General features: G+C 39.1%; 1 protein-coding gene across 7 annotated transcripts in view; it reads right to left on the bottom strand.

The window, feature by feature from the left end:
• The window catches only part of Dis3l2 (DIS3 like 3'-5' exoribonuclease 2), a 322923-nt gene that overhangs the window by 204461 nt on the left and 105043 nt on the right, over window positions 1–13419 (bottom strand). For all 7 annotated transcript variants that reach the window (XM_006984206.4, XM_016002732.3, XM_076549508.1 and 4 more), the window contains one exon: window positions 5020–5248. In XM_006984206.4, coding sequence (XP_006984268.1) covers window positions 5020–5248 — 229 coding nt within the window. The remainder of the gene's footprint in view (window positions 1–5019; window positions 5249–13419) is intronic.

Raw genomic sequence — 13419 nt, 5'->3', positions numbered from 1 at the left:
TATTAGGAATATCAAGATGATAATACATCTGAATGGATAAATTCTCATTACATTATACCAAAATTGACACAAGAAGAAATTCATAATTTGAAAATATCAATGTTTGAAAACAACATAATCTCATTTTCTGAAAAACAAAAGGTGCAAATAACTTTACAATGCATTTTACCCAATCTTAAACCAAAACAAAACAAAACAAAAAGAACAATTAATCCACAGTTTATACAAGCTATTCTGGAAAAAACAAAAACCAGTGAAAAAAAATATGAGGCCACTCTATGAAGCTATTATAATCTTGTCTCTAAATACTGCACAGTGGCAAGAAAATCTTAGATCTATTTGAACATGAAACAAAAAAATTATACACTACACGGTGCCTGAATGAACCTTATAGTATACGCAAAAAACAGTAATACACTGAGATTACACAAGATTTATTCTAGGAATTCAAGGATGGTTCAATATCCAAACTAGAAGAGATATCCAAATGATAATCTCAATCAATAAATAATATATACCATAAAACCCATCAAAAGATAAACCTTAAATTTACTGTATGGAAAGACCTAATACCTAAAAACAAGGGAAAACTTAAGGGATAACACCAAAATTGAAGTTTTTTTCAGTCATTGATACCATAGAAAAATATGAAAGACAAATAACTAAATGACAAAATTTTTAAAAAGGTATCTACAATGCCTAAACTGAAAAGAGTTTACTACAGAGAACAGATATGGATTTATACAAATCATCAAAAGTAGAGTGATTCAACATATTAGTAGGTAAAGAATCTGACATTTACAGACTTCAGTTTGGACTACAGAAACTGGAATGCTGGGGATGGTCAAATGGTCTAGAGATACAGGGCTTGCCTCGTGTATATGAGATCCTGGGTTCAATCTTCAGTACTACCTAAAAGAACAGGACCAAAGTGGAGATCTGGACAACCCTACTCATCGACAGAGATAAGACAAAAAAGGGCAGACACCGCCAGTGGGAGGGAGTCTGTGAGATCCTTCTGACTTGGATCAAGGCCTTGCTTAAATTAATGAAGAAGTGAGCTCCTGTCTCACTTTGTTTCAATGCAAGCATCTCTTCTGGAAACTCTACAGGGAAGGCTGTGGCTAGTCTGGGATTAGAGTGGGGGACTTAGGATATTACAGGTCCTGGCCATCATCTCTCTACCAGATATTACTGCAGTATCCATCCAATGTAAAAAATGGGGAAGCAAAAATTCCCACTGCGTCCTTTTTTAAAGAAAGGTCTGGACAAGGTTTTACCTTTTTTAAAACAGATTTTTAAAGATTGGTACAAAAATTTAGATAATAGAAAATTGCTATGTGTTTAATATTTATTCTAATTTTTGAAGCAAATTGACTGTCTTTTAGTCATACTAATTATCATTATATACAGTGGAGATCTGGAAAAAGAAGAAATTCAGATTTGAGAAAGAAAATTGGTTGACAGACAATTTGGAGAAGAGGATCTTGGGGTTTCAATAACTCTAAGAATCCCATCAGAATAATCACACAGGTCTGCTCTCCTGAGCCAGACAGAAGGAAGGAGAGACAGAGACAGGAGACAAAGGCACTGAAAGGTCTGAAGGGTGGGGGTCTTCTTCCCAGTGGTGACTTGGGCAAGCCTATGAGGAGTGGCTATAGATCAATTCAAATCTCAGGAAAGATTAAGGATTCTTCACAAAGTCTCCTCTTGGGAAAAACAGTGGCAGTTGGCTGGGAGATTTGAAGCAAAAGTATCATTAACATCACACTCCAAATCTATGCTCACCTATCAGGTACTGGTAGAGGCTAGTCTCCAGACAAGGAAACTGGAAAAGGTCTCTGAAGACTCTGCTGAGGCAGGAAATGTACTTCAAAGATCACCTGATTCTGAGGCCAAAGCTGTTCTTACCAGTGATGAAAGACACACAGCTATATATCACTTGGCAAAGACTTTTATCCTTTGGGACTTGCTAACTAGGCAATCTTTGCCAAAACATTTTTCAAAGCCACTGATGCATTTAAAACCAGTGAAATTTAATTAAGCTGTCCTCAGCTTCTACACAACAGCAGATCTTTTTTCCTAGTGCTGAGGATCAAATCAGGGACTTAGGCTCCTAGGTAAGTGCCTCTCTCACTCAGCTACACTCCCAGCCGTGAGGGCAGACTGTCATGTTGACAAGAGTCTGTGTCGGCCGAGCAGTAAAAGCTGTTTCAAGAAGCCATGGAACTGGATCTGCAAACAGGGCCAGGTCTGTGGCTCTTCCCTCCTTCCCCTCCCCCATCTCTCTCTCTCTCCATCTAGCTTTCATATATATATATATATATGTGTGTGTGTGTGTGTGTGTGTGTGTGTGTGTGTGTGTGTGTGTGTATTCTAATTTATTCATACGTGTATATGAATATGTCATCTTCCTAGGAGAAACAGGTGGGTCTGAGATATACAGAGGTCATTTCTCTTAATTCACTGAAGAGTCTTTGCTACAAACAATTGGATTGGGGCTATGTTCTCACTTACCAGAGAAGATGATGCTGAAGTTTCCCAAAGAGAAAGAAACCCAAGCATACACACGCAATATGTAGCATTTGTATTAGGTAAAGAAACAAGGTATTTAAAATAACACTTTGAAACACAAGCATGAACTAGGATTAATAATACACTTGAAAGTACAATACAAAGCAAAGAACCTTTCTTAGAAGACTTAGAGAAAGTTTATAGTGTTCTTCAGATTATGGTTTATTTCAATAACAACTTTCAAAACCTTAAATGATACAAAAAAGTACTAATATCTTAACTGTAACCAGACTTCATATTATCCTAAGCAAGAAAATATGGTTGAAATACCCTTAAAAATGCTGTGATTTTCTAAAAGAGCAATTGCAATTTTCCTAAATATCAAAAGGGCAAAAAATGAGACCCAGGCATGTGGCTTCACAAACTCTGTTTAGTGAAGCGGTTTAGAGGCAGCTCGAGCGAGGGATCTGCACCAGACACTGAGGGAAGGATTACAGCTGCTCCCTCAGTCAAGGCTACGGAGGGAGCAACATAAACAGCAGTGGGCCAGGAACATGTGAAAAGAAGAAGGAAAACACAAACACACGCGCCATGGACTTTCGAAGCACTCCATGAACTTCTCCTGTGAGAGACAAGAATTACAGCAGCTGACAGATACATCAAGCACGGGTCTGGCTCCAGTGCTTCCCAAAGGACAAAGTGAACTTCTCAAAGGACAAAGAACAAGATAACTGATAACCAGGCCATCGATCTGCAGTGCTTCCCAAAGGACGAAGTGAACTCCTCAAAGGACAAAGAACCAGATAACTGATAACCAGGTCATCGATCTGCAGTTCTTCCATTCATCATTCCTGTGACTGTGCCAGTGTCCACGGGAAAGGAGGACACTGAGGTCTTCCGAGCCACCGGAACTGGGTTTCTTCTAAGTAGCTTTGATCAAACACTCTAAAGTATCCCTTTCTTGAGTCTGTCCTGTAAGGATCTTTCTTCTTAGTGATCTTGTTAATTTAAAAAAAAAAAAAACAAAAAACTGGCTATTTAGGGTCCTGGTTATATCCCTCTCTTCTCATTAAAAAGACATAGCTTCTAGTATGGACATTGTTGTATACAACATGCATACAACTCTATCTTAAAGATGATATTCAACTATTTTTAAAGAAGGAAAGGAAAAATCAGAAGAAAGAAAATTCAGGAATTCCATCCAAATTTAGATCCAACTGCCTGATCCCTGAAGAATGAAATTACTGGTTCCCTAAGCATGCTACAAAACAAGAGTAACTTGAGTCCCCGCAGGTCAGTGTTCCTGGGAAATGGAGGCAGACAAGAGTGACAACAGAAACACTACTCATTCAAAGTGAATCTCACAACTGGGAAGTCACTCTGAATGAGTAATCCTTGCCACCAAAACGACACATGCTTTCAGAGCCTACTCTCTGGCTAAGGTCATAAGCAACAGAGAAAAACAGCATGTTTCTGCAATTCTTCCTGAAATCAGCCCAGCCTTCAAGATCTGAGCAGTGCTTGCCGGATCTTACCATAGGTCGTCTGCTAGACATCCTCCTCTGGTAATCTTTTGGCATTCCTCCTGGTGTTTCATGGTGACTGGGCCAGAAATGTCCTAATAACAACCTAGCCAGGTCCATATTGCTCACTCTTCTCCATTTCCAAGTATATACAAAACTCAATCTGGCTAGCAATATACCTTTTCTTTTTAGAACCTCTTAGAAACCTAGATACTGCAATACTCAACTTGCAAATATCATATGCCCTTAAGTTTCCTGGAGTGTGGCTAGGTAGAGCCTTTGGGTACAGATCTTGATTCACGTGTTTGCAACTTGACATAGTTATGGAACTCATGGCTTATGTGTCATTCAGAAAAAAAATAAGACTTTTTTGTTTGTTTGTTTGTTTTGCTTTGTTTTGTTTTTGTTGGTTTTTTAAGGCTTAGAATCAAAATACCTTCTGAAAATAATCTATTTTCAAAATTCAAAGTGATCTATGCCTACTACAAATGACAAATACATTTTTAAGTTATAGACTGAACTAAAGCAAAACTGAGGGTAAAATAAAGTGGGTTTTAGTTTTTGTTTGTGTTTTTAATTAGGATTTTAAGACTTGCTTAATTCTGGCTGGAGGCATAGCTCAGTGATAGAGCACTTAGCTAGCATGTGTAAGCTTTAGGTAAGAGGAAGGTAGGCATGGAGAAGAGTAGAAGGAAGGAAGGGAGGATAATTCTGTTCATATCGACCACAGGGTAGAATTGACACACTGCAGCTAAGTACCAATCGTAACTCAAAGCTATCACAAACATGGCAACAGCAACCACTGCACACACATCACTGGGTGGCACTTCCTCTCTCTTATAACCAGTCCACCACAGACTTTGGGAAAATACCATCATTCTAGGAGTTCCTTACTTTGTTACAGAGAGGTTTCAACTTTAAAAAAAAAAAAAAAAAAATCTGCTATAACAAAATGTCAAACAGCTGCCCAAGACTCACTCACCTTTGTCAGGAGTAAGAAGTGACAATTTCTTAACACCATCAACCAGCACACTGGTGTTGCCATGTCTATCTTCTGAATCGCTGTCATCAAACTGAGCCTCTATAACGACATCAGGACTATTACAGGCTTTGGGGGACTGCTGCAGGAGGTGATGTCCACAGCACTCCTCAGAGACATCAGCTTCATAAGTAGCTTCTGTTTCTCTGTCATTGCTCTCTGCTTTAACTGCCTGAAGAAAGGAGAAATGCAAATTCTTCTAAATCGTAACATGTGATTGGGGAAAAAATAGACCTTTATTCTCCCAAGGAATAGACTACCCTAGGTAAATAAATAAGCCAGCAATGCTAGGCTGGTACTCAAGTCTTTAAGATGCTACCTTCTCAGGATTCTGATCTACATTTTCATCCCCTCTCCCCAAAGCCTAGAATACTAGAAAGTTCCATGTTGCTTCATGAAATTGTACCACATAGAAGCAATCAGCATGTAAGGAAAGGATAAAAGAATTCACCCAGGTATGCCACAGTGTTTCCCATGGACCTCACTAAGAATAACTTCCAGATAAGACAGTGGACTCCAAGTTGCTTCCATGTGACCAAAGAGAAAAATAGTCAGAATAAGGAAAGATAGACTCTGTTCCAAAGAGAGGAGAGACGGAGCTTCAGAAATTCAAAAACATAATGGTAGAACACTGGGAGGTAGGCTGGGGGAAGGGGCCAGGGGGGAGACAGAAGCATCATCCAAAAGCAAATGTTCTCTTCTCTAGAGGGCTACATGGAGTTGAGCCCAGAGAGTAGGCTGCTCAATAGAAGATCCCAAATCAAACTCAGAGAGGTACTTATACCAGCAGATACATAAACCACAACACAGAAACGTAAGAAACGTGAAAAAGCAAGGTAACATGGCTTCTCCAAAAGATTCTAACTCCTTGAGCACTGAAATCAAAGATACTAAAGTGGGTAAAACACTAGATGACAATTTCAAAAGTTTGCTAGTGAAAACAATCAGTGACTTCAAAGATGATACAGATAAACTCAATCTAGGACCTAGAATGGGAGTCAGCAACCTCAGGAAAAAAATTTAGCAATATGAATGAGATCATCAGCAATATGGATGAGAAAGTCAGCAAGGAAAATTGAGAGATTTTTAAAACAGACGGCGACAACAAAAACAAATAGAAATACTGGAAATTAACAACTCAATGAATCAAATAAAAATGCACTCCATACCATCCATCACCCACAGATTCAATCTAGCAGGAAAGAAAATACTGGAGATGAAGAGCAAGTTGATGGCATTCTACATTCAAACATCAATAAAGAAAAAACAAATATGGCCACAACACCCAAGAACTCTGGGATACAATCCAAAGTCCAAACCTAAGAACTCCCAGGAAAATAGGAGGAACTGAGATAAAGGCAAGTGCTATCGCAATAACAGAAGATGCTGTGGAAAAGACAAAATTAGATGTAAGAGTTTATAAAATGTTCTCATGAAGATATAAAGCCTTGGGGCTGGAGAGAAAACTTGGCAGTTTAGAGCACATGCTGCTCTCACAGAGGACCAGAGTTTGGTTCAGAACTCTGTAACATGAGGCTGTAACATGACAATATTCTTTCCCATCTATACGAGTATGGCAAAATAAATAAATAAGTAATAAATAAATAAATAAATAAATAAATAAGTTGTGTTTGGTTGAGTTGCTGAAGAAAACCTGCAACTTTATATGTAAATTGGCCTAGCCACATCAGCAAAAAGTAGTAGTAGACTATGTGGGTTCCAGATATTACTATAACACTACACCCTTCTTTGGACTCTATTTCTGGATGAAAAAAAAAAGCTTTATACAAGTTAAACATATAATAAAAACTAAAGTGACAATATATATATGTATATAAATAGAAAAAAAAACAAATTGAATCACTACTCATAGTTTGTGCCTATCACTCTTTTAAACAAACAACAGAAAGTCCCCCCTTGGTGAGCACCGTCATAAAGCCTTTATCTTAACTGGGGTGACAGATTAATAACAAGAATTCATTCTTGAGTATCTTACACAGCCATACACTATTTTAGGAGCCACAGGTACAGCAGGGAACACAACAGTCTACCAGGAATAAGTGCAATCAGAACTGTGGAGCAATAAAGAGCTGGTGAAGGTGTTAAGAGGCTGAGAGAATGCTTTGGAGTTACTAGCAACACTGCATTATTTTGAAGATGCTTCAACAGAAGCAACATGTGGAGAGGGGCCTGAATAAAATGCTGAGCAAGCCCTCCTTGTGTTTTATATCTGATCATGTGAAGAATCTACTGAATTTAACTGGGAGATTTCAAAATATCCATCTACCTACTTTCCGAAAACCAGATTAATAGTCTAATTAAATCACATAAAGACAATGCTAAATGACAAGAGAAAAACTTGTATACAATGGTTAGTTTCTCTGAGCAAAACTAAGCCTTTTAACAATTTAATAAAAATAAAATTAAATTAAAAATAAAAACTAAGAATTGGGAGTTCTCACTAGGTGTGGCAGATCACACCTAAACACCTAGCATTCAGGAGATGTGAGGCATAGGGATTGAATTTGAGGTCACTAAAAAATGAATTTTAAGCCAGCCTTCACTATCTGTCCAAAAGGACAGTAACCTAAAAAAGGTTCCCTCGGGTTCTTTTCTGCAAGAGTACAAGTAAGTGATGCTGCATTGCAGTGATGTTCAATTTTAAAAAGTTCTCCCCTCTCTCTTTGCCTTACACATAGATCCTGTATGTTCATAACATAAACAAATCCTATATGTCCACACATAAATACACACTTGTCTCAAAGTAGATCATTCCAAAAAAAGTGAGTGTGGTGGCACATGCCTATAATCCCAGCACTTGGAAGGCTGAGGCAAAAGAACCAGGAGTTTTAGGCTGGTCTGGGCTACATAAGACTCAGAAGGGAAAGGAGGGAGAGAGAAAGAGGAAGACAGAACAGAGGGGAGGGAGGGAGAGAACAGGGAAAGAGAAGGAAGAATGGAGGGAAAGAGAGAGAGCAGGGAGAAGAGAAGGTGGGGAAGAAAGAGAAAGGGGGGTAAGCTATAGAAGAAAAAAAACTTTCCTATCACTCAAAATAGCAAACCCATTCAACTAACTTAAATAAACCTAGGATTCAATAATATTTCGTACCATCTGTCCATAGTCATCTCGATGAGCATTGCAGTAAGTTTGTAAGAGCATTCCAGACAAGCAGGTGGAACACATGCACAGCCTAAGTCTCGGGCAGGAAAACTACAACCAGACATTGCTCTATTTTTATTTTTACCACAGAGGAAGCATAACTGGTGAAAAACAAAATGATTGTCATGGTAGAGTGACTAACAGGTCACACTCAACATAACCTCAACCTCACTCTCCTTTCCTCCTTGTTCCCTCTCCCTGATTCTTGCTTTTTGTTTTATTTTTGCTTTTTGGTTGGTTGGTTGGTTGGTTGGTTGGTTGTTTTGGTTTTGGTCAGGGGAGATTTTGGGGGCTTATTTGCTTGTTTGTTTTTGAAAAGGAAATATAGAACCATAGGCACATGCCACTGTACTCAGCTTCCTTAAAAGACAGTAGGTGAAGAGACTAGGCCTTTAGTTTCTACTACGTGTTTATTTCTGCCACTACTGGTTTCACAAATGAGTTGCTTCCCACAGACTACTGAGAAAATGTTACACAGGGAACCAATATTATGACTTTACACAATATGAAGACTGGCCCATCTCACATTTTTCTCTGAATGTAAGCATATAAAAGGATTCTAAAATCACTATGATTCTACCCAACTAATTATTAAGAACTGTACTTTGCTGGTATAATAGTGATTCTACCCAACTAATTATTAAGAACTGTACTTTGCTGGTATAATAGTGGCACAAACATTATGGGAGTAACCAATAACCTTTGGTTGGATTTAAAGCCCACTCCATAAGACAGAACCCATAGCCAACATGGTTAATGAGGCCAAGAATCCAGATTGGTCATGGGCTCTAGGGGGAAAACATACTACTATCACTCTGCTAAATGAATATAAAAATAAAATGACTCCTAATGACATATTGCTATACTCATATTTCAATGTATAATTCAACCCACATCAGAGAAGCTTCTTCTTGCAGTAGATGGTAATTAACAGAGAAACCCACAACTGTTTAATGTGCAGGGAGTGAAAGACTTTGGAGGACTTAGCCTCACCTAAGTGAGATATTGTTATCATATCCCTCCCGTCAGGGCTCAGGGATCTATGCAGGAGAGGAGGTGGAAAGATTCTAAGAGCTAGAGACAATAGACAACTTCAAGGAAACCGTATTTTCCAGACACAAGAAAGCTGATGCACATATGAACTCACAGAGACTGTGATAGCATGTACAATGCCTGCATTAAGTTCGAGTCAGGAAATTCTTAGCAAAAACAGAGGCAAATGGGCACAAAGTCTCACCCCTGGCCAAGAAGCTATTTACAATTGATAGTTTCTGGTATGGGGAAAATAAGCTTTCTTCAATTAACTGAAACTAGGTACAGATATAAACCATACTCCAGTGCAGGTCTCATGTTCAAAAGTAGTTGGCCAACACAAATTGGACTACTGGTTGGTTGGTTGGTTGGTTGGTTGGTTGGTTGGTTAGTTGGTGGGGGGTGCCTTATGTTTTGTTTTGGTCTTAAAGGTTTTTTTTGTTTTTGTTTTGTGTGTATGTATGTATGTGAGTAGAATAAAGGAGGAGCTGAGGGAGGCAAAGAATATGACCAAAATATATTATATGAAAAAAATTTTAGAAGAATTGTGCTCTGGCTCATATGTACAAAGATCAAGAAACTGTCAATGGAAAGAAGAGATTAGTGGAAAGCAATAACCAGAATACAATAAAATTAGCTACATAATATGTTTTTTTATTTTATTTATAGTTCTGGGAATTGACCCTAGACACATACCAGGCACTCTACCACTTAGCCCAATACTGCTATACAGCATATTAAAAAACCAACCTAGTTAAACAATGATTTAGATCACTATACTCGAGAAAGAATATTTGAGGCTGGGGAGACAGTTTAATCAGTGAAGCGCCTGCTCTACAAACACAAGGACCTGCATGTAAATACCCCAAACTTACAACAAGCTAGATGTGGTAGCACATACTTATAACCCCAGGACTGACAGTGGGAAATGCGGAGAAAGACAACAAGTAGACCCCAGCCAGTCTAGCTAAATCAATGAGGCTGGGGTCAGAGGGATGAAGAGCAACCATGGAAAGACATCTGACATCAACCTAAAGCCCCATCACATACATGTGCACACATCAGACCAATAAGTACATACACATCAGACTACACACACACACACATACACACACACACACACACACACACAGAGAGAGAGAGAGAGAGAGAGAGAGAGAGAGAGAGAGAGAGAGAGAGAGAGAGAGAGAGAATATTACTATTTTAGGTACTGCATTCACTTTTGAACTACAGATGCAAAAAAAGTTATAATTGGATTTCATGAATAAATCAAGTCACTGAAAATTGGGCAAATAGAATATAAGTATGTATTTTAAAGGTTTTTCATTCTAGTTTATTAATTTAAGATACATATGAAGGGAACAAGGACCAGCAAGATGACTCAGAGGGTAAATGTCATAGATCCCACTGTGGAAAGACAGAATCAGTTCTCAAAAGCTGCCCCCTCACCTCCATATGCATACTATGATGTGAGTGAGCCCATACTTACACGCACATACATGCACACATAACAAAATCAACTATAAAAGAAAGAATAGAAGAAAAAGCATGGCGGAGGACAGATCATCATGAGCTCTCAAGACATTAACAGCCTGTGCACTCTTGAATCCTTCCATTTTGCATAGTGGTTAGAGTTAAGATGCAGGGCTCTGTGGAGACATGGCTAATTCAGGTCCTGACTAGGACATGAACAAGATAAACCTTGAACATCATGTCTTACTGGAACAACAAGGAAACTACTAAAGGATATGAGCATCTTGTCTAAAGGACTCAAGAACTATCATGAAAGGGTTCTCTGGTGAGCCTTGGTGGACTGTAAGCATTTAACCTACCTTTCCTATACAACCTGCAAATCAGTGTAATCAAACAGCTGATGAAGTAAAGTTCTTCACTGAAGAATTGTTTCAGTTAAATTCAAAAGAAATAAAAGAATCACTATTTTGTTACTTCCACTTGGATTCGGGAAATGATCATCAATAATTCCTAAAACCAAGAAGTCATAAGCTCATTGGGAAAGAGTTTTAAAGAAGAAAGACCCAACTAGCAACATCTGGATCCACCAAATGCTAGGAGTATGACTATCCTAAGAAGGAAAAGGCCTAACTAGCAACATCTGAATCCACCAAACACTATGACCAGATCTTCTCCACTCCTTACAAGACTAAGTGCACACTACCACTCATAACATATTCCCCTGAAATTGAATCTGATCTGATAAAGGACGCAGAAGGAAGAATAACATTTTAAAGAACAGCACCATATTGTTACACATGTACACATATGTGCACAAATACACAAAACTCATGCAAAAAAAATAAGGTAGACAATAATCAAAGAAAATAACCAACATTAAACTCCACATGTGTGTGCATACCCATGCATGCTTACTCACACACATGCAGATGCATACACACATAAAGAGACTAAATTTATCCCTTTATCCATAAAGCAAGCACAGAAGTACTCATATCTAGAATATATAAAGACCTCCTATATAGTATCCATGAAAGGCAGAAAATCTACTAGAACAACTTAAAGGTACTTGACAAAAACAGAAATGCCTACAAGTCAATAAATAGAAAAGGGTACCCAGCCCCATTAGACAGAAAAACACAAGTTAAACCCTCAAGGATATATCTCTACAGAACTACAGCTTGGGGGGGGGCTAAAATCTCCTAAAAATATCAATGTTCACAAAATGCACAACAATACAATGGAGGTAGGAATGAAAACTGGTCCAGCCCTTTCTTAAATAGACTGGGACTGTGAGATAAAGAACAGACAGCTCCCCTGACTCCCAAGCTTTAGTGCACTGTGCGGCTTCCCCTGCCTGCGATAAATATACAAAAGAAAGAAGTCCGAGCTGAGACAGAAAAGACATGCAAAGGAAAGGAGTTAGAGAGAACATAAACTGTGCTTTAGGAACAGAGGGGAAGAGTGAGAGAGGGCGGAGACAGCAGCGAGAAGAGCCCAGTTCCTTTGACTGAGTCTGTTCTGTGAGGTCTGAGATGCGGGGAGAACTGAGTCTGTTCTGTGAGGTCCGAGATGCGGGGAGAACTGAGTCTGTTCTGTGAGGTCCGAGATGCGGGGAGAACTGAGTCTGTTCTGTGAGGTCCGAGATGCGGGGAGAACTGAGTCTGTTCTGTGAGGTCTAAAGTGGGCACAACGGCCCAGAGCTGGCTGAAGCTCTGCTACCTCCCTCAAGAGCTAACTCTGAAAATTCCACTCTTTGAATCCTGGTCTGCCATCCTTAAAATGGGGACAAAACTATTCAATTATCATAAAGTTATGAGAACTTCGATAGTTCTGAGGTGCCTGGGACTAGAAAGACTTGAGTTAGTGAATTTTTCATCATCATCATCATCATCATCATCATCATCATCATCAAATAAACTCAACAAGGAACTTAAATTCCTGAAGAAAACCTGTAGCAAAAGGGGAAAGGAAGGGTCAAAATTAACTGCCATTCATACTTCAGGTAACAGAAACTGAAATCTAGGAACAGTTCAGTAAAGGCAGACATGTTTTGTCTTAAGGCCTGGAAAGTCCAAGATGTGAAGGAGCATCCAGGAGCAGCTGGAAATGGAAGTTTACAGACTGGGGCACTGGGATCCAGACTTGTAATCATCTACCACAGTCTGGCAGTTAGCAGTGGTGCCCCAGGATAAGTGTCAGATAAAAAGACAAGTGGAAAATAGTGCCGTGGCAAGACTCAAAGGACCCAATAAGAGAAGTGGAGAGAGTATACATATAATTGTGAATAAAGGAATCATAGTAAACTCACACACTGACAAATCTTCCCTGTGCCTTTACATACATTAGCTGATCTAATCCACACAATGGTCTTGGGTGTACAGGGGAGAGCAATCATGGCCGTACCATCTCACCAAAGAGGAAAGGTTCAGATATGTCAATCCCATAGCTACTTATTGTCAAGGGCTATGACATGAACTCAGATCAGGGTTCTAAATCCACCCAGCATGTTTGGTCCCAGAGTTAGAGACGAACAGAGTTAGAATGAACTTCCTACACCTAGCTGCTATTATTCACACCCACTGTGCAAACCATCTCTCCACCATATTTGTGTGCAATCAAAATCCAAAACCCAGGTCTTTGCCAAATGCTCCTCTGCTAACCTCCCTCTCTGTGAA

Source organism: Peromyscus maniculatus, chromosome 13 (assembly GCF_049852395.1).
Source record: "Peromyscus maniculatus bairdii isolate BWxNUB_F1_BW_parent chromosome 13, HU_Pman_BW_mat_3.1, whole genome shotgun sequence".
Taxonomy (NCBI): domain Eukaryota; kingdom Metazoa; phylum Chordata; class Mammalia; order Rodentia; family Cricetidae; genus Peromyscus; species Peromyscus maniculatus.
Note: the sequence above shows the minus strand (reverse complement) of the source record. Positions and strands in the feature narration are given on the sequence as shown.